General features: G+C 39.9%; 1 protein-coding gene across 3 annotated transcripts in view; it reads right to left on the bottom strand.

Moving 5' to 3' along the window:
• CNTNAP4 (contactin associated protein family member 4) overlaps positions 1-22,853 on the bottom strand; it is a 286,323-nt gene that overhangs the window by 74,710 nt on the left and 188,760 nt on the right. For all 3 annotated transcript variants that reach the window (XM_070770350.1, XM_070770351.1, XM_070770352.1), the window contains 3 exons: positions 16,701-16,872; positions 12,966-13,072; positions 9,829-9,948 (listed from right to left, as the gene is read on the bottom strand). In XM_070770350.1, coding sequence (XP_070626451.1) covers positions 9,829-9,948; positions 12,966-13,072; positions 16,701-16,872 — 399 coding nt within the window. The remainder of the gene's footprint in view (positions 1-9,828; positions 9,949-12,965; positions 13,073-16,700; positions 16,873-22,853) is intronic.

The raw sequence follows: 22,853 nt of genomic DNA, 5'->3' as shown, positions 1-22,853 counted from the left end.
TTGAATGGAGAAGCCTGTTAAATAAATGAGACACGAGGCAAATTTGACAGCCATATTCTCTTCCATGAGTGGAACATAATTTTTCTCTGAAACCATAGCCTTTTATAGCAATAAAACCATTGCTTTCATTTCCACCTTGAATTTCAGCTGACTGAAAAGCCTGATCAGTAAATTGTCTTCCTCAAAGAGGACATGATATACAAGCTAGTGAAATTAATTATGGATGGCCAGACAGCAGGACAGCGAGAAGATCACCAGGAGACCCGAGTTTGCGGATCTGGCATGGGTCAGCACCCTTAAGTAAGTCAGGTGAAATCTGAGCCTCCATTTCTAAATTCTAAAAAAAAAAAGGTAGGGGGGAGAATATAGGAGACAATCTATTAAGTCTGAAATTCTATCATTTTAGCCACACAGTCTTGGCTATTAGAAATTTAAGATTATTAACTGGGCAAATGTGTTAACCTAGCCTCTGCTGGACTCTGCTTTTATTATTCAGCAGAACCATTCATCCTTTCTTGTAGGGAATCAATGGCATGGGTGAAGCAGCTCATCTCTGGCTGAGTAGCTGTCAAAAGAGCTGGACAATAAATCTACTTGAAGCCTTTGTCTCTTTGCCTTTCAGGTCATCCTTAGAGGGACTTCCCTATCGTTTAGCATCCTCTGGGTCATGATGAACACATCATGTTCTTTCAAGGTCTCTTAAGGTGGTGTAAGAAATCCAAGGCCACAGTGCATGTCAGCTGCTAAAGGGCAGCTCAGAGAAATGTCTCCTTTTGAAATTCTAAAATTTCCATATTATGATAGTTTCTGCAAGCGAGTTCACTTTCAATAAAAGGTGCTACAAAGATGAAGCTATGCGGACACTGCACTTATCAGCAATTAAGATGTCCAGGGCAAAGGAGAGAGAATGAAAGCATCACAGTGGATTCTGGGCAATGGACGTGAGGGTCCAACATCCAGGCTCCATTTCTCATGTGTTTTACTAACAGAGGAATCTCTGCAAACTGTCATACTGTTCTTTTGGACATGATCATGGTATCCAATGTTTCTACAAATACCTGCTTAGAAATTACAACTATAAAAGACAAAGACTTCACTATGTGTAATTCAGTGTTCTGTGATTTATTAAATCGGGTTTTCCCACTGGTCTGTAAGCTCTACTAGAAGAATGATGGATTCTAACTCGCTAATCATAGCACCTCTAGTGCGTGGCTGGGCACAACGTGCAGAGAAAGACACTAGTTACTGAAGGGATAAATAAATGAGTGACTAGAACCAAAGCACTGCCCAGACTAGAGCACAGTCTTCCAGGCGATCTGTGTGATTCTCCTTTTAGCTGCTTTCGAACTTTGGAAATAGTAGACATCTGATGCTACTGCAAAATAATGCTAAGGCTGCAGCTATGAAGGGTATGAGACCTCCCACTTGCAAGCTAACAAGTTATCTTGCCTTCTATGTGCGCACTAGAGTTGCACCATGACACAGGGACCCCTAAAATACGAGACCTGGAGCTTACAGAGGATGGCTGGCACACCTCCACCCCTCCTAAGAGTGAGAGAGGACTCTGGAATGCAACAAATCTTCTTCAAGGAGGAGGCGGGCAGTCCTCAGGTGTTTATCACTTAGAAGGTAGGCAAATAAATCTGGAGGAGATAAGCTTTGAATTTCTCCAGAGAAGTCCACTATCTCTAACTTGTAAGACATATTTAATCATCCTTTAACACAGACTTACTTTGTTGTTGTTTGTTTTGCTTAGCAAGAAAGTCATTGTTTCCTTACAACAAGTAATTGCTGTCTACAGGCTGGCCAATCTACCTGCTAGAGGCTGTCTGGGTTCCTCTGCTGTGGAAGAAGCTGGTTTTGCCTCCACTGGCACAGTCATTTCAGTATTACCGATGTAGAGATATATCTGTTCTTTGAAACTTCTTACAACTGGCTATTATATCTTACCAGTTTCCTCATTAGTAAAGTGAAAGTGTAAGTCGCTCAGTCGTGTCCGCCTCTTTGCAACCCCATGGACTATACAGTCCATGGAATTCTCCAGGCCAGAATACTGGAGTGGGCAGCTGTTCCCGTCTCCAAGGGATCTTCCAAACCCAGGGACTGAACCTAGGTCTCCTGCATTGCAGGCAGATTCTTTACCAGCCAAGCCACCAGGGAAGCCCCCTCATTAGTAAAGTGAAAGGGAAAGTGAAATCACTCAGTCATGTCCGACTCTTTGCGACCCCATGGACTGAGGCCTACCTGGCTCCTCCGTCCATGGGATTTTCCAGGCAAAGGTATTGGAGTGGGGTGCCATTGCCTTCTCCAGAGGATCTTCCATTATTAGTAAGGTAAACATTACATAAAATCTTCAAAACGTGTTTAGCTTTTATTTTTTATATCTGTGTAAGAGTCATGATTTAATTTTTTTGAAAATGATCCTTTACCAAATGCAAAGAGAGTTGTCAAGGTAAGGAAACACAGGGAAATGAGTAAAGAGAGAGAGCAGAAAAATCTATGAAATTAATATATACGCTAAAACACTGAAAGGCATTTTAGGCCTACTGGTGTAGACCTGAAGTGATTTCTCTCCCTGAAGTGATTTCTAATATATAGACTGTATGTTAAGCAACTGAGTAATTAAGAACTTGATTTATCTTGGGCTGACTGCTATTTTTTAATGTGATAACAGTGTAAAGAAAAAAAAATGCTGTTTAAGCAACACAGTTGCAGAGTGCGTATTCCTTCAGGATTAATAGCTGCGGTGACAGAGGTGATAAAGACTTTAAGAACAGGCCGGAAGTGCTGTGTTAAGGAAAGCTGAGAGACAAAAAAGCAGCTAGCATCCTGGAGCAAAAGCGGATGTAAACAAGGCGCATTTAAATAATGGTAGTGAGTTATTAACTCTCATAGCTATTAGGAAGGTCTCTATTGTTGAAATCCCTGTAGTAAAGATAGTTTTGCTGTTTTAAGTCTCACTCTCCAGCCTTCTCATGAAAGGGTCTCAAGAGCCCTTATCTCGGAATCACATGGGGAGCTTGCATTTAATAGAGCAGAGACCCAGGTCTTGGTCTCTAAACTTACTGAGTCAGTGAAACTAAATCCAGGAGTCTTGGAAGTGGGTGCCCAGGAAAAGGTGAGCTTAAGCCATAGAATTATCATTTCCACAAAACTTCAAAAGCCACAGCTGTACCGCCTCATCACTTTCTCCACACTGAAAAGATGTCCTCACAGTGTAATGTTTGATGAGACATTTCTTACATAAAACTATTTCAATATAGAAAAGGCTTTCATGAAGAAGAAGAAGAAAAAAAGTCCTGTACATTACAACAGAGACAACCACTGGGATTCACATTATCCTAAAATTTTTTAAATTTTATTTAGAAGACTGTGTTTAGAAAAAATTTTCAGACTTTTAAGTTTCAGAAATTATCCATTCAAAAGAGATTTTCTTTGTATCTTTTAGCTTGTAATGGTTAAAGAAATTAAATCCATGTGGATTTGTCTGTTGGATATTAATTCTTGATTAAGAATTTTTTCTTTAGTTACACATTTGAAAACTACCAATCCAGCCTTTTGTCTTGCCTTCAAAATTGGTATACCTGATTGCTGTACCTTGAGGATAGGTTATTGGTTACAGGCAATGAGACGCTGATAGAATGTAGCCTTTTCTAGAGGAAACATTTTCAGGCTGGGAGACAGACCCAGGTTTCAGCTCTTGATCTATCCCTAATGATATTCCTCAGCCTGCCTCCATGAACTTCCCTGAGTCTTGCTTTTCTCATTTGCAAAACCAGATCAGTAAGGAAAGCCTCAAGTTGTGACATGTATTTTTCACCGGCTTGTTACATTCTGGGACTGTCACTTTTGTTTGAATATATTTCAACATTCTGGAGCTTCTGAAAACACTTTGCTGTCTCCTAACTGGGTTATCTGTGTCTCTGTCTTCCACCGCTTGCTCTTCAAAGGGTTTGAAGCTTTGTGAATGTCCTCTTTTTCATTAATACTTTTTGATAACCTTGGTAAAGCACCTCAAGGAACTAAGATAGGCATTAGTAATGTAATATAATAAGGTAAATGTTGATTTATTAGAAAATAAAATAATTCCTCTCAATAAAGTGAAATTAATAATTTCTTTACCATTGAGATGGTCATGAAAAATGCACATGGCCTATAAATTACTAAAGTATTATGCATAAAAACATAACATAGCCAACGTATGTATGTGTATCAGATTCTCATTTATGAATTTGGCTACTCACTAAAACTTATTTGAATCCCCAAATCAGTTCTTGAGGCGTTCCTGCATGTCTGCAGGTACAAAGCCAAAAAAATTAAAAGTTGCCCAATATGAATTTCAGTTGCCCAGCTGACGTTGAACAGAGCCAGGCTGTGACTCCTCGCTTCAGCTCTCATCCTGTAAACATGTATTCTATTTGTCGCATGTTCTTTGTTGATTTCACTCTGGTTCCTAAGCACAAGAAGGCTATGTTGCGCCTCCTGGCAACACACGGGATCGATACACTTCCTTCAGGTGTGAGTTCTGGTGCTGTTGGTTGTGAGTTCAGTGTTAATTAATTAACAGAATGCATTAAATAAGGTGTCTTTAATCTGAAACACAAGTGAAACAAGGTCATATATTGATCAGTTGAGAATACTGTGACTAGAAGCCTGCAGGAATTTAAGTGAAAGTTAAAGTCGCTCAGTTGTGTCCAACTCTTTGCTTCCCCATGGTCTATACAGTCCATGGAATTCTCCAGGCCAGAATACTGGAGTGGGTAGCCTTTGCCTTCTCCAGGGATCTTCACAACCCTGGATCGAAGCCAGGTCTCCCACATTGCAGGTGGATTCTTTACCAGCTGAGCCACAAGGGAAGCCCAAGAATACTGGTTACCTAATCTTACTGTAATTCCCTGGAAGCAATGGTCCAGTATTCATAAATTCAAGTGACTGTGGTTACTTTATAGAACATAACTATCACGGATAATGAGAATTCTGTGTGTGTGTGTGTGTGTGTGGTGTTTCTTAGAGCTCTAAGAATACAGACACTTAGCAACTTTGAGGTGTCTGAACCGCAGAATCAAAACTTCATAAAGCAAGTACATGGGCATAGTTCAGGGTGCTTGGTGGCAACACAGGATTCACAGGGATGCAGTGACAGATTGCTGAATCTCACTCAAAACCCTCATTAAACAGGAAAAAAATCAAAAAGTTATTTGACACCTGAATTCATATTATTCAATTGCAAAATTTTCCTTTTCTGTCTGTGAAGTCTTCTCACACTTACTATGTTTAATTCTCACAAATAGAGCAGCTGCTACTGCTGCTAAGTCACTTCAGTCATGTCCGACTCTGTGCGACCCCAGAGACGGCAGCCCACCAGGCTCCCCCGTCCCTGGGATTCTCCAGGCAAGAACACTGGAGTGGGTTGCCATTTCCTTCTCCAATGCATGAAAGTGAAAACTGAAAGTGAAGTCGCTCAGTTGTGTCCAACTCTTAGCGACCCCATGGACTGCAGCCTACCAGGCTCCTCCATCCATGGGATTTTCCAGGCAAGAGTACTGGAGTAGGGTGCCATTGCCTTCTCTACAAATAGAGCAGGCTGTTCTCTAAAGTTTGAAAACTGTAAGTCTAAAATAGCTATGCCCAAAACTGGCTCCACAATAAGTATCAAATGGGAAGGTTTTTAAAAATATTGATTTTGATGTCTCACCCTAACCCTCCTGCCTCAGGGTGCTGCCTGGGAATCTGTACTGTGGAGAGCAGGGAATTTCGTTGATGGGATAAACATGTAAGAATTGTTAGCTGTCTTAGGTTACTTTGGCATGTGGAGCAGTGCTATGGTCTGAATGTTTGTGCACCCCACCAAAACTCATATGTCAAATCACTCACCCCCAAAGGTAATGTGATTAGCACGGGCACCTCTGTGAGGTCATGAGGTCAAGAGGGAGGTGTTCTCATGAGTGGGATTAGTGCGTTTACAAAAGAGACCCTGCAGAACCCCTTCTATCACTATCACATGCGGGTATAAGAAGTCGTAAATCTGGAAGACAGCTCTCATCTGACAGTGCTGGCGCCATGATCTTGGGCTTCCCATGCTCTAAAACGGTAAGAAATAAATTTCTGTTGTTTGTAAGCTATCTGATCTGTAGTATTCTGCTGCTGCTAAGTCGCTTCAGTCGTGTCCGACTCTGTGCGACCCCATAGACGGCAGCCCATCACGCTCCTCTGTCCCTGGGATTCTCCAGGCAAGAACACTGGAGTGGGTTGCCATTTCCTTCTCCAATGCATGAAAGTGAAAAGTGAAAGTGAAGTCGCTCAGTTGTGTCTGACTCTTAGCGACCCCATGGACTGCAGCCCACCAGGCTGCTCCATCCATGGGATTTTCCAGGCAAGAGTACTGGAGTGGGGTGCCATCGCCTTCTCGCTGCCCAAAGAGACTAAGACAGGCAGTATTTCCAACGATGGTAGAGCAAACTGAAGCCACCTGGCTATGTTATATGAAACACCCCTAAAAACACATTCTATAGTAATTTTCCAAAACATTTGTCAGCAAGATTTGCCACTACCCTGCAGCTTTTAGAATTACACTTTAATACAAAGGAACCGTTGCTCCCATATTCAACTGCCTTCTCAATATTTCATGAATGTGCAACAGATATCTCAAATTCAAAGTGTGTAAAACTGAGCTCATCTTTCCCCTCAAAACTCTCTGACCACATCTCAGACTACAGCCACTTAATCACTCCAGTTGCCGAAGCCAAAAATGTGGTGTTATTTTTTGGTTGCCTTTGTTTTCTCATTCCTCACACATATTCAATGAGAAAATTGAATCTCCGTCCACCATCTACATTGTATGATCCAGTGCAGACCACCTTCCTGGCTCTTGCCTGGATTCTTAATTACTTAAACTCAGTCTCCAAACAGGCTTCCTAACTCGTATACTCCTATTACACATATACATATTATTCATATGCATGTACATATTTGGTATATACCTATATATATATATGTGTGTGTGTGTGTATGAATACATCTTCTAACTCTTTTCTACCTCTGCTCCTAGACAGGCATTTCCCAACACAGGAGCAAACGTGATCCTATTAACGAAAGCCAGGTGGCATCTAGCATTGCTTAAAACTCTCCAAGGTCTTCGGAACTCACTCAGGGTAAAAACCAGAGACCTGACACGCTGTAAGGACCCCTGACTCTTCCTCTCCTGCCCCCTCCCACTTGATTATTTCTTGCTTTCCTGTACTTCAAGTTTGCTCACCACACTCCAGCCACACTGTATCTGCTGCTCTTTTCTGAACACACACACGCAACACTCTCTCAGGACTTAGCATTTATTTCCTCTGCCCAGAAGGCTCTTTCCCTAGATATTCACTGCCAGATTTTAAGTAGTAAATCCTCCTCTACCATGCCTCCTGCTTCAATCCAATATTTCCTTTTTCTGTTTATTTTGCTCCATGAAATGCTGACCTCCTGACAAAGTGCTATCCAGTATAAACTTTTTGCAATGATGGATTGGTGGCTATGCAGCAGTTAAACTGTGGCTAGTGAGACTGAGGAAATGGCTTTTAATTTAATTTTATTGTAATGAATCAATTCAGATTTGTATAACTTGTTTCATTTAGTTAATTTCAATTAAATGTAAATCTAAATAGTGGCTACTACACAGCACAGTTCATCTAGAATCCATTTGTGTTTGACGATGAAGGGATCACGTCTTTTTACAGTATTTACACACAATTTCACCCAGCAGGTGGCTCAGTGGGTAAAGAATCTGCCTGCAATACAGGAGACACAGGAGATGCCGGTTTAATCCCTGAATTGGGAAGATCAGGGTAACTCACTCCATTATTCTTGCCTGGAGAATCCTATGGACAGAGGAGCTTGGCAGGCTCCATAGGGTCCATGGGGTTGCAAAGAGTCGGACACAATTGAATTGACTGAGCACACACTGAAAAAACCATCTTTCCTTCACTGTACACGAATGCTACCTTTGCAATGAATCAACTATCCATATATGAGTCTGTTTACAGATTCTCTATCTCGTTTCATTGTCTGTCTGGTTTTCCTTGTGTCAATCACATGCTGTTTTACTCAGTTTATCAGCGTAATGTCTATATTATAGCTGGTAGACTTGAGTCCTCCAACTTTATTCTTTAAGATTGATTTAGTTCTTCTGGCCCCTTCAAATTTGCTGGTAAAGTTTTAGAGTCTGCTTGTCAAGTTTCACCAAAACAATTATGAAAGTATTAGTCATTTAGTTGTGTCCAACTATTTGATCCCATGGACTGTAGCCTGCCAGGCTCCTCTGTCCATGGAATTCTCCAGGCAAGAATGGAGTGGGTTGCCATTTCCTACTCCAGGGGATCTTTCCAACCCAGGGATCAAACCCAGGGCTTCTGCATGCATGTGGATTCTTTATCATCTGAGGTACCAGGGAAGTCCAATTATACCAACCAACAAACACCCTGTTGAAATTTTAACTAAGGTTTGCACTCAATCAGTACCAAGTTGGGAAGAATTGACATTTATATCACCATATTGAGTTTTCTAGTCAATGAAAATTTTATATTTCTCCGTTTTTTAGGACTTAATTTATCTCAAGAGTATTTTACAATTTTCTGTGTAAAAGCTATGCACAACTTTCTTTAGATTTATTACCATGTATTTGAGATTTTTGATGCTACTAAAGATAGAATCTTCTAAAATTTCATTTTAATTACTTATTGCTGATATACAGAAATAAAATTAACTTTTACCTTAACTAGGTATCTAGCAATCATTCTGAATTTTAATACTCTGTATATTGTTCAGAAAACTCTCAATACATAACCTGGCCATCTACAAATAATGAGAGTCATTTTTTCTAGTATGTATGTCTTTCATTTCTTTCTCTTGCTTTATTACACTACCTAGGACTTCCAAAAACAATGGTGAACAGAGTGATAATAGCAGGCATCGTTGCATTAATGTTGGTAACAGGGATAAATTTTTCAGTACTCCACAAAAAACTGTGATATATACTGTAGGTTTTTTTAATGGGTCCTCTTTAACAAATTAAGGACATTTCCTTCTACTGGTAATTTACTGAGTTTTCATTTTCTTTTTATCATGAATGGATGCTGCATTGAAGCAAACACATTTTCCAACACTATTAATTCCTATATAAGTTTATGTAGGTAAGGAATAAAATTCATTCTTACCCAAATTTAAGAAAATATTTTCAAAGCTTTCACATGCATCGATCTTTTTTCTTTCATTATTATTATTTAAAATATTTTTCAGCTTTATTTAGGTTGGCAAAATTGTGTGTATTTAAGGTATATAATGTGATGGTTTCATATAAATACACATTGTGAAATGCTCACCATAAACAAGATAATTAGCATTTATTACCACACTTGGTCACAATTTTCTCTCTTTTCATCCCCCTACTCCTCTCCCACTGGACAGTCACCTGCTTGTTCTCTGTATCTAGGAGCCTGTTACTCTTTTGTTATGTTTGTTCATTTGTTTTCTAGATTCTACACACAAGGGAAATCCTAGGTATGTATCAATCTTCTCAGAGGAATAAAGTCTATCCTTTTTGGATTGGGACTTAATAAGATACATTTATTATTAGATATTCTACACAGATAGCACATGCATAGAAAACAATGACATTTTAAATCACTACCATTAAACTATTTTTTTAAAGTTTGACTTTAAGTTCTTTTACTGAACAATATACATTTTAATCAAGTTGCAAATTACGTCAACTTATTGTTTCATTCTAATTTTGTGTTTAAAGTGTTCATGCAAATTTAACTGTTAAATGAAAGTTGATGAACTCACCAGTCATATTGCAATATAGAAGAAATGGTTCAAGGGGACCACTTCCATCTGCATCTATGTAGTAAAACCCTGAAGTATTTCCTTTATGCTTATAGGCTTCACATGACTGCTCGTATATGGCTGTTAAAAAAAAAAAAAGTACAAGTGTCATCATAAGTGAAACAGTATAAAATTAATTTCTTAAATTTTAGTTTGGACACAAAATATTCCAAGTCTTGAAATTTAATATGCACATTACTGACCAAGAGAAAAGGTAATACACACTTTAAGACAAAACTCATTTTTTAAACAAATATGGATGAAAGAAGATTAGATAGAGAAAAGAAAGAATGGGATTGTATTTTATGGCATTTCATTTTATTACTAAAGGAATGCAAGATTATTCATTTAAAATGAAATTTTAGTTTATTTTTACATTAGGTAAGACAACAAAATAGAAGGTAGGTGTTTTAAATGCTAAGATTCTTTTAAGTATAATTTGACCTCAATTTTGTACATCCATCCAAATGGATCTTTCAACAATCACTTTGGAATTTCTAATTCTAGTATCACCTTGTAAAAACCTAACATCTGAAGCACAATAATGTAATCTCCTTAAATAAGCTGCTGTTATCCAAAAATTAAGCATCAGAAAAGCTTTAAATAATGCTGCAACTAGTCACTTTTCTCACATAAAATCCTTTTTTTCCCATAAAACAAGATGATTTACAAAGCTTCTTGTGAATAATTTAAAAAGTAATTTACAAAAGAAACTTTTTCTAATGCTCTGTAATGAGAATTTAAGATAATTAAAATTCAAAGCAAAAGAAATGCTGATATAAGATATGCCCTCAATTGGCCTAAATGTGTTTTGATCCATCATTGGATATTTTTAATTTTACAATTATATATTTGCCATGTACAAGCCTTGATATTAGCAACTCTATACGATACACTCATTTCACTGAAGACTTGGCCAATTATAATGGTGATTTCCATCAAGCTTTTAATTTTGTGGAATGAGAAATAAACCATCCCCTGAATGTCCTTCCTTGATCTAGTCTAAATTTTTCAAAACTATGTTAATGAGGTTTTAGACAGTATGAAATACTGTAACTAATTTTTTTTAGCGTTACAGAGATTTCAGATAAACATACAAATTTACTTCTCTACTCCTCCACAATTCCTTGTTTCTATTTTGCTCCTATTGTAGATTACATAGGAGGAGATATAAGATGGATTGTTTTCTAGGCACATTTGTATTTTATGCAGTGAAACGGGCATGTGAAAGGGCTAATTTATATATTTCTGTATGCTTATACATGTGTTGACAACTTGCTTGAAGGAGGTTGGGATACACACATAACTTTGCCATGAGGGCTGGTATTAGAAAGGACATACAACTGTGTGAGTGCTTTTGCTTTATGTGTATTACTTCACTTTTTAACAGGACTGTTTAAAATATTATTTTCTAGTAAAATCTTTTAAAAGACTCCATTGCTAACCTGCCCTTTACTCAAGCTAATGATGGTGATGACTTCATTATAGCCAGGTTTGTTATCTTGGCCCCATTTCTCAGAATAGTTTTTGGCAAAAAATTTTGATTCCTACTTGCTCAAGAACCTAATAAATGAATTTAACGATTGGATCAAGTTGTGGACTACTGATGAAAATAGTTATTTATCATCTAATTTTTTTTTGGCTCAGAGATGTTTGTGCTTATATTTAGATTCAGTCACAGCTAACAGTTGAAAATAAACAATTAGTTAAAACACATTCAATTAGCTTTGTGTTTTGAATTAGTTGCTGTAATTGGGATGATGGTGGGTATGAAAAATTAAAATACACCGTCATTCTGGTACTGGTGATCCAGGGTAGGAAAGTTGGCCTGGCTTTAGCGACAGCAGGTGTCCTTTCTGATCTTACAAGGCATTCAGTCCACACAGTTGATTGTGGAGGCGTGAGGGTGAGCCCAGGAGCTCCCCACCTAGACTCATGCCCTCTCCAGCTCTGAGTCAGGACTTCTGAGGGTCCCTCGTGGGGCCTCCGGGGCTGGGAGCCCGGAGCTCCAGTCTCAGCTCCGGCAGGAGTACAAAGCAGTTCACAGTGACGAGACAGGAGACAGGAGACTGAGGACTCCACCTAAGGCCCTTGCCTGAAGTCACGGCTGCGTGTCAGAGGACTAGGAGTTAAGCTGCTCACAGTCAGCAATAATATGAAAAAAATGAGAAGGAAAAAAATGGGCATTTGTGCTGAACAAGTAGACAAGAAAATGACATGAGTCTTAACAACACACACAAATTTTCACCAGAAAAGAACACACAGCTTCTAAAACAGGAAAAGAAGATGGTTGTGGTACCAGGCTCTGGAGTATAATTACACACGCCCACATTCTCACTGTGCCTCAACTATTTCAGGCACTTTGGGCAAGCTGATTAATCTCTCTCTGCTACCTACCGGGTGGTAGGTACCCGGTAGCAATAACAATACCCACCTACAAGGGCGGTCATCACAAGTAACTGAGCTGGGACATACAAAATACTAGAGCAGTACCTGGCATTTAGAAAATACTCAATGAAATTAACTATTATGATTAATATGATTTCGACCATCCTTATCCTCACCATTTTTATTAATGGAGTTGCAAGAGAATTTAAGGGCTTCCCAGGTGGGTCAGTGGTAAAAAATCCACCTGCCCATACAGGAAAAGCGGGTTTGATCCCTGGGTTGGGAAGATCCACTGGAGAAGGGAATGGCAACCCACTCCAGTGCTCTTGCCTGGGAAATCCCATGGGTAGAGGAGCCTGGACAACTACAGTCCACGGGGTTGCAAAGTGTTGGACATGACTGCGTGACAAAGAGAATTTAGGGATTACCTATTTGGCACTATAGTTTATGTTTATCCTTAGCTACCTTTTTTTTCTACATGTATTTTCTCCTTGCAGGCTCTCCTACTCTTTTCTGTCTTATGTGTTTCTATAAGCTACCTTGCCTACTTTATGAAAAGAAGTGCGGATGAAAAATAAACTGGAAATCAACTGAACGCTAAGGTTCAGGGTTGTACGCACATGGACATATAAACATATACACAACAAAGAAAAGGAAATGAACAAGGGAGCCGGGACAGAGGCAAGAACAGGGAGGTGTGTTTGGCTTACAGTTGTGGCACGTTGCTCCCCTGTACCCAGTGTTTGCACAGTTGCAATGAAAGGTGTCCCACGACTGGGAGCACTCACCGCCATGTTCACAATAGTTAGGCAAACACCTAAAAGGAGGTGCAGATACAGTTACTACTACTCACCGTGAAATGTCACAAAATACTGATAAATTACACATGATCATGTGAAAGAAGAATGTAAACAGTAATCTAAAGAGTAAATAGAGTGTTACTCATGGTCATCCCACGCCTCTCATGTGGTATGGGGGTAAAGAATCCACCTGCCAATGCAGGAGCCGCAGGAGGCGTGGGTTTGATTCCTGGGTCGGGAAGATCCCCTGGAGAAGGAAATGGCAACCTGCTCCAGTATTCTTGCCTGGAGAATCCCTTGGACAGGGAAGCCTGGCAGGCAATAGTGCCTGGGGTCGCAAAGAGTCAGGCACAACTGAGCACACACAGTGGTCATTCCATCTGTTGTTGCTGCTGCTGCTGCTAAGTCGCTTCAGTCGTGTCCAACTCTGTGCGACCCCAAAGATGGCAGCCCACCAGGCTCCCCCGTCCCTGGGATTCTCCAGGCAAGAACACTGGAGTGGTTGTCATTTCCTTCTCCAATGCATGAAAGTGAAAAGTGAAAGTGAAGTCACTCAGTCATGTCTGACTCTTCGCAACCCCATGGACTGCAGCCTACCAGGCTCTTCTGTCCATGGGATTTTCCAGGCAAGAGTACTGGAGTGGGGTGCCATTGCCTTCTCCGCCATCTGTCCTTCTGGGATCTTAATCACAGAACTCTAAGTTCATCAGACTTCAACCAGTTCTCAGGTAGCTGTGACTGTTAATTTTCACCATGTCCTATTATATCATAGCCCTCTCTTTTTCCTAAGCAATGCAACAGTGATTTAGTATGTTGCCGGAAACATCAATAGTTTACACAAAACAACATTTAATCATACTGATTTCCCACACTGAACATTTAAAGGAAGCGGCTATAAAGAAGGGGGAAGGAAAGAAGGAAGTGGGGTGGAGGGGCAGCCCTGTTCCCTGGTGTGCACACCAAGGAACGCTGAGGACATACAGTGGGTCCCAGCAGCGGGCCAGGGTGCGTTGGGGTGCTGAATCAACACCACAGGCGCTCCCAGGACATTTTACATTTTGAAGAGAAATAAGGCAGACTCAAGAGCTGTCAAGCACTGTGCCACTGACTAGCTTGAGGCAGTTAAATTCCCACATTAGATCGTAATAGGTTCCTTTTAATCACGTCTTATCTTTGAGAAGCTGGCCCTTCGGTAGTTGACACAAAGTAATGCCATGTGAAATCATGTTGAAAAAAGGTAAGGGCAGCAGTGTTTGATGTGACTCCAAGTTTTGAAAGGTTGTACACTACATTAAAAATAAAGTTAAATTTTTTCTAATTATATATATATATATATATATAAAATAAATGTATAAATAACTTTTTCAAAAGGTTTCTAAATTGTTAGGACATAAACACTTATAAAGTTGCCTGGAACCAAGTAACTGTTTAAATGAAAGCATGAGTTGTCCCTTTTGACTCAGAGCACTGAAAAAAAACCACTGAAATGCATAAGGCGCCACAGACAAAAAAAGTTAAAGAGCTTCTGGTATCAGCTCAAATCACCCTGATCAAATAACTGATGCTTTTTAGAATTTAAATGGAAAGTTATAATGAGACCAAGGCTTGAAATGCTCTCACTCACCCCAGAATAAAAAATAAATGACAAAATCTGTTAAGAACATATTCTTGATGAAGTTTCTGCCATCTCCTTTTGTAAAACCTAAGATTGGGAACTTCACGTTTTGCTAACAGGATCTTCCCAATTTTAACATGACCATCACTGCTAGTGTGGATGACTGAACCTTCCCGCCGGTCCCTGGAGGCTATTACCCACTGAGGGTGAGCTCCCTGCTTCTGTGAGAGCCGACCCAGGGTGCCTTGCTACAGACCTTCCTCCAAATCAGGACTGATGATCCCAAGCTGGTGTGGCTGTAACTATGGAGATGGTCACTGTTATTCCCCACATCAACCCAATTGAGGTTTATCATCTCAATTCTCCCTTACATATTATCTTTCATTATAGAAAGAACCATTTTATCTACAAATTGAGTTAAATAAGTACATATTCATAGAGAGGAAATGATGTCCTAATACATTATTAAGTTAGATCATAATGATTTTTTTCTACATATGACATAGTATCTGCTGCTGCTAAGTCGCTTCAGTCATGTCCGACTCTGTGTGACCCCATAGATGGCAGCCCACCAGGCTCCCCCATCCCTGGGATTCTCCAGGCAAGAACACTGGAGTGGGTTGCCATTTCCTTCTCCAATGCATGAAAGTGAAAAGTGAAAGTGAGTCACTCAGTCGTGTCCAACTCTCTCCTCCATCCATGGGATTTTCCAGGCAAGAGTACCAGAGTGGGTTGCCATTGCCCTCTCCAGACATAGTATCTACCAGTGTTCAAAATAGCATCAACAGACAGTGATACAGTAAATGGTCTTCAGATGTAACAGATGTGTGTTTATGTTGACAAAATGTTTCATACAAATAGAAAATTATTTTTAGAACTCAGAATTAATGTATTTTCTCAAAATATATACTGAACATGACTACATGCTGGGTTAAGTTTGTCACATTGCTTATTTTTTTTAATCTGGAATTGCCATGATATTTCATTGAGCTCAATAATTAAAAATAAATGCCTTCATGAGTGGCAAGATTATTTTGCTACAGTTGCCCATGCCTAAAAACACTTTTAAACTATTAACTATCAACTACTATATTAAAAGTAATGTCGTCTACAATGAACCCCCAAGTCTTGCCCTGTCATGCCCTTCATGCCCTACACTGGAATGCCTATTGAAACTAGTGGATCATCCTTATACCATCATCAATACGATGGCTCCAAAACTTTTCCACAGGGGAGTTTCCTCTTCATTTTCCCTGCAGAGAAGATGGTAATGTATTCTTAAAGGTACACATTAGGACCACAGCAACCAATTAAGTTCCTGTGTCTCTGTAATCGGAGAAGGCAATGGCACCCCACTCCAGTACTCTTGCCTGGAAAATCCCATGGATGGAGCAGCCTGGTGGGCTGCAGTCCATGGGGTCGCTAAGAGTCAGACACAACTGAGCGACTTCACTTTCACTTTTCACTTTCATGCATTGGAGAAGGAAATGGCAACCCACTCCAGTGTTCTTGCTTGGAGAATCCCAGGGATGGGGGAGCCTGATGGGCTGCCATCTATGGGGTCGCACAGAGTTGGACACGACTGAAGTGATTTAGCAGCAGCAGTAGTCTCTGTAATATTATTCAGCTGTCAGGGAAGCAAAAGCCAGTCTGACAACTAACCACATAGGTCTCTGGTTTACTGGCCCCTGATGGTCTCTATTACTGTTAGGGTATCCTAAGTGATTAGGTTTAATCATATTTTTTATACATTTATATGTCCTTAAAATTACAGCAGCATCACCATCATCTTTTGGGGACTGGTAGCTATTTGTACATATAAATAATATGGTCATATCTTCTACCCAAATTTTATCACTGGAAATAAGCATAAAACTAAAAGCATATTTTATTTCTAACGTAAAAATTATCTATTTCCTGCGGAACAGATGATGGTGAGAAAAAGAGAAAATGTTTATCTACTAATTTCAACATGCTGCCCGAAGTCTGAAAATAGACAAGTCAACATAAAGAAGGGAGACTGCCCCTACCTGTCTGTGATTCCACAGGAGTCTATCTGAAGGTCGCTGAAGTTCCCAAGGGCCCCCGGCTGAAGTGAAATCAGATCTACCACCTCGTGACGGATGGAGATGAGTCTCATGCATCCCTGGAACCCACCGAGTGGACTTTTACATTTGGATCCAAAGCTGCTGTCAGGACAACCTGATAAAAACAAAACCAAAGTTGGTCAGGATACATCATGGTGAATCAGGACTCAGTATCTTCACTAAAATAAGTTGTTTTTTTTTTTAAATAGGCATTTGAATAAGTGAAGTAATATTTTCATGACTACTTGAAGCTAAACCTGTAGGCTAGTGACTTTTTTTTTAATTTTATTTTATTTTTAAACTTTACATAATTGTATTAGTTTTGCCAAATATCAAAATGAATCCGCCACAGGCATACATGTGTATGCATGTGTACACATACATGTGTAATACAATATTACTTGACTTATTTAAAAAGGAATAATCAGATTGTAATTGAGGTGGGGGTGGGGCAGCAGGAGGAGACAGACCAACCTTTATCTAAAAAACAGACTGAAATATTTTGGAAGTCTCTTCTAGTCTTAATATTTTCTGTCTCTCTACATATAGTACACTCTTTCCTTGTAAAAATAAAATAATCCTGAAGTGGAGAAAATAAAAAAATAAATAAATAAATAAATAAATAGGCATTTGATTATTAAATTAAAACAGAGAGGGAAGCCCATTGCAGTCATTATTCATTTGATCTAAATTACAAAGTACAATTCACACAATGCATTTCTCTTTATTATGATACCACAGGATTCACAGGAAATGACTACTGTTTCAATAATTATGTGCAAGTATACCGACTTGATCTCAGTTTTAGAAATACACAAATCAGCTCCAGGATCCTCACATGTCAGCCAGCAGTGTTAAATTATGTATAACTTAAACCCAAGGACTTAAGTCTTTGGGGATGCAAAAAAAAAGGAGCTTAAAGGATGAAAATGTGCACTGTAGATAAGAAAAGATAAATTAGTAATGGTGAAATACCTTTCTGTTGAAGGCTATTTGGAAAAGGAGCTACAATGACTTGGAATAAAATTACAACTATTTATTTAATTAAATACTTTTCATTTGCATGTAAGAGCCACATATACTTGCATTTTAATAAATCATAATGGCTTAATGTCAAAAACATTTCACTGTTTGACTTTATTTATTCTCTGCCGCATAAAAAAATGCTCCACTTACACTGAGTTCTTCCTAACATTTATCTAAGACCTGTTTCTAATTATTTTAATAATAAAGAACTATAATATTAACTATTATTGTCTGGAGTTTAATGATGTTCTAACTATTTCTCTATCCAAGTGAAATAAACAATTTTATGGAGTATGAACACATATATTATACTTATGTATTTTTCATTAATCTTTCTTTGCCGTTATGGTTGTCAACCACTGTTACAATTTCAAAGAATAAGAAATGAATCAGCAACTTGCTAATTCCTGTACAATCCATGCTCGTTTTCTACCTGGGAGTTTCCATTATAATTAAATATTTTGACTGCAGATATTTCTCCTTAATGCTTTGTTTTCCTAACAAAATACATTTAACCTGGCAAAGGAAAGGCCGGGATTCATATTTAAACTGTTATCAGGCATGGTGAAATATTATACTTTAAGTAATGGAGATGCTGAAATTTAAAATTTAGTATAGCAAGAAAAGGTGATGAAACCTTCATGAGCATTTATATTGTACGTGATTCTATACTCGATTTCAGTGCTTAAAATCCTCCTATGGTACAGGATATGGTTACCATAATCTGGATGTGCTTTCTAGATGAGTTATTAACCAATTAAGAATGTTAACATAAAAACCAAGAGGATAATAGTTCAATAATATTTGGGGGCAACTACAATATGCCAGGAATATAAACAGCTCTGCTAATCTCCTTTTCTCCAGGTGGTGTTTCCTGACACATTTCAAACTATTTCAGAATAAAATAAATGGTGCGATATGCCTCTAGGGGACGAAACTAAGCAAACTCATCATCACAAGGAGAGGTCATGGAATGTTACAGAGTGCACAGCGGTCATATTGCAAGGCCCTTCACATTCCTGGCTACACTGTTTAATAAGCAAGAGATTCTCAAGAACAAAGAAGGGTTCACCCCAGGTTAGCCTCATTAGCCTGTGATAACAGACATCTACAGGTTAATACAATGCAACGGCAGAGACAGGCTCAGGACTGAACTGGTTTGAGATGGAAGTTCTAAAATATGAAGATTTCTGGGGAATTCTTTATGCTGAATTAATGGATGGCTGCATTACCAGAAGCGGGTAGCATGTTAAGCCCCTCTGAGGATGGCAGATACATCATCACTGCGTGTGCCAGAAGATGCCGGTATGACTTCATGGTGGTGTAGCCCCTTCCCTAGACGGACAGTGTCTGATTTATACAAGCGGGAGTGTGAGGATTCTGCACACAGTCTAGTGTTTCTAGCTTGTGCTTCACAGTGTTATTCCATCACACAAAGACCGGCGTAGGGGAATTCCTAGAAGTTAGACTTTCCTCCATTTAAATCCGGAGGACCCGGATTTAAAATTTATGGTTTATAAATAAAAGATAAAAGCTGACCTCAGTAATTTTTTGGAAAGCATACCTTTGAGGAAGGAGAAAAAGTAAACAGTGGCGGCAGAGCGTGGTATTTGGCATGGTATATGCAGAGCGCTGTGAGCCCCAAGCAGCCCGCTCTCCCAATTGTCACCTCCAAGCCTGACACAGAAAACAGATCCAACCAAGGCTGGTGGGACAGACTGCCCTTTGCACAGTGGCAATGAAGTCAGGTGACAGGCTAGACTGACTGCTGATAACGAGGAATTTGCAGTTGAATTTGGAGAGAAACAAAGAAGAATGGATTGGAAGTGTCTCAGAACATGGGATATTTATTTACTTGAAGACAAACTGGTTACCTAAGAAAAGCTTTCCATCTAGATAAAACAGACCCCAGGAATAAAGGGGACTTTCGTCTGCACAGGAGAGGTTTCCTAAGGTAGCCAACTGTCAAGTTAGCTCTCGGGAGGGAAGTGGAGAGGCTATTTCCAGGACTGCAGGTGTTCAGTGTTAAAACCAGGGAGAGCTGGTCACCCCACCGCCAGTACCACTCAGGCAGTGAGGGTCCCTGCACCAGTCTGCCCTTTAGGGGCCCCTGTTCTAGCCTTCCTCCAGCCATGATTCTGCCCATAGCTCTGGGAGGCCTCACAAGGTCAGGTGATGGGCCCACGTGGAACTTCTCCCCTCCAGGCCACTCCCAGAATCCAGAATTCTCACCCCAAAGACCTACTTGGGTTTCCAGGAGGAGGCACCCCTCCTCCCCCAGGTCCTGGAAGAACGAGGCCCGGAGGAGGAGGCAGAACCATGGCAGCAGGAGGCCCCTGCTTTTCTCTGGACCCATGCTCCCAGTCCTGGAAATATTAGGGTGCCCTGGGGTTCACAGGGTGTATATTTACTGATGAGTAGAATCTCGCTCAGTCGCCTCTGACTCTTTGCGACCCCGTGGACAGAGGACCCCTGGTGCAGGCTCCTCTGTCCACCATGGGATTTTCTAGGCAAGAATACTGGAGTGGGTTGCCATTTCCTTCCCCAGGGAATCTTCCTGACCCAGGAATCGAACCCAGGTCTCCCCCATTGTAGACAGACGCTTTACTGTCTGAGCCACCACGGAAGTCAGAATCTCATGCCAGAATCAAACATACTCTAGTACTTAAGGACGCCAATTGAGAAGACGATTGAACAAACAGAGATATTGCCTAAGTAAACTTAAGACTGGTCATCTAAATAAAAGCCCTAAAGTTGAAGTTTTATTATGGAAGTTTCCACAGCGTATTGTTTAGGGACTTAGGAACAGCTTAATACATGAAGGGAGGAATAAAAGCCCCATTCAATGGGGAACATGAAGAGATGTGATGATGGAAGGACAAATGGATGCTGGTAATGTTATCTTTCTTAGCTTGGAAATGCATGTTCAGATGCGTATTTTTTAAAAATAATAATTCGTATTCTTTAAATTGTGTATATGATGTAAGATGTGAACAAGACGAGGTAACAGGGTAAGAGGTATATGGCAACTCCCTGTGTAACTTTGCAACTCTCTGGTAAATCTAAAACATACAAACATCATAAGTTCAGGTAATTAAAATGGTGTGCATCATATGTATCATAATAAAAGCAAGCAAAATTAGAGTGTACATGTGATATATTTTGTTATAAAGTATGATAGTGTGAATAACAGTCAAAATTTTCTACAAAAAAAAAGGTAGGCATCATTAAATCTGAACGTGAAGGGTGTAAAATAATTTAAGAATGATGATTCTATTTTCATGACTTAAAGTTCTATTATTTTTATCATCTTTTTTTCATCATTTAACAAAATGCTTGGGTTTTTTTCTTATCTCTTTTGGTGTTTCTCAATCTTCTCTTGATTAAAGTTGTTCTATACAGATCTTCCTTGCCTTACAGTGCGGCTGCATCTTGATAAACCCATTGTAAATTGAAAATATCCTAAGTCAAAACTATGTTTAATGTACCCGACCTACCAAACATCATAGCTTAGCTTAGCCACCCTTAAACGTGCTCAGGACACTTACGTTAGTCAACAGTTGGGCAAAATCTACTTTATAATAAAGTGTTAAATATTCTCCACAATTTATTGAATACTGTACTGAAAGCGAAAACAGATTGGTTGAGTGGGAACTGAACGGTTTAAGAGTATCTGCTGTTTACCCTCGTGATTGTGTGCAAGACTGGGAGCTGTGGCTCACTGCCACTGCCCAGCATCGTGAGAGAATATTAACATTACCCTACATGTCACGAGTCTGAGAAAAGAAAAAAATTCAAAGTACGGTTTCTACTGAATGTGTATTTCTTCACACCACTGTAAAGCTGAAAAATTCTAACTCAGGAACTGTTTGTATATCTTCAGATCAGATCGGATCAGTTGCTCAGTCGTGTCCGACTCTTTGCAACCCCATGAATCGCAGCACGCCAGGCCTCCCTGTCCATCACCAACTCCCGGAGTTCACTCAGACTCACGTCCATCGAGTCAGTGATGCCATCCAGCCATCTCATCCTCTGTCGTCCCCTTCTCCTCCTGCCCCCAATCCCTCCCAGCATCAGAGTCTTTTCCAGTGAGTCAACTCTTCACATGAGGTGGCCCAAGTACTGCAGTTTCAGCTTTAGCATCATTCCTTCCAAAGAAATCCCAGGGCTGATCTCCTTCAAAATGGACTGGTTGGATCTCCTTGCAGTCCAAGGGACTCTCAAGAGCCTTCTCCAACACCACACAGTTCAAAAGCATCAATTCTTCAGCATTCAGCCTTCTTCACAGTCCAACTCTCACATCCATACATGACCACAGGAAAAACCATAGCCTTGACTAGAGGGACCTTTGTTGGCAAAGTAGTGTCTCTGCTTTTGAATATGCTATCTAGGTTGGTCATAACTTTCCTTCCAAGGAGAAAGCGTCTTTTAATTTCATGGCGGCAGTCACCATCTGCAGTGATTTTGGAGCCCAGAAAAATAAAGTCTGACACTGTTTCCACTGTTTCCCCATCTATTTCCCATGAAGTGGTGGGACCGGATGCCATGATCTTAATTTTCTGAATGTTGAGCTGTAAGCCAACTTTTTCACTCTCCACTTTCACTTTCATCAAGAGGCTTTTGAGTTCCTCTTCACTTTCTGCCATAAAGTTGCTGTCATTTGCATATCTGAGGTTAGTGATATTTCTCCCAGCAATCTTGATTCCAGCTTGTGTTTCTTCCAGTCCAGGGTTTCTCATGATGTACTCTGCATATAATTAAATAAACAGGGTGACAATATACAGCCTTGATGAACTCCTTTTCCTATTTGGAACCAGTCTGTTGTTCCATGTCCAGTTCTAACTGTTGCTTCCTGACCTGCATACAAATTTCTCAAGAGGCAGGTCAGGTGGTCTGGTATTCCCATCTCTTGAAGAATTTTCCACAGTTTATTGTGATCCACACAGTCAAAGGTCTTGGCATAGTCAATAAAGCAGAAATAGATGTTTTTCTGGAACTCTCTTGCTTTTTCCATGATCCACTGGATGTTGGCAATTTGATCTCTGGTTCCTCTGCCTTTTCTAAAACCAG

This window comes from Bos indicus, chromosome 18 (genome assembly GCF_029378745.1).
Source record: "Bos indicus isolate NIAB-ARS_2022 breed Sahiwal x Tharparkar chromosome 18, NIAB-ARS_B.indTharparkar_mat_pri_1.0, whole genome shotgun sequence".
Taxonomy (NCBI): Eukaryota; Metazoa; Chordata; class Mammalia; order Artiodactyla; family Bovidae; genus Bos; species Bos indicus.
Note: the sequence above shows the minus strand (reverse complement) of the source record. Positions and strands in the feature narration are given on the sequence as shown.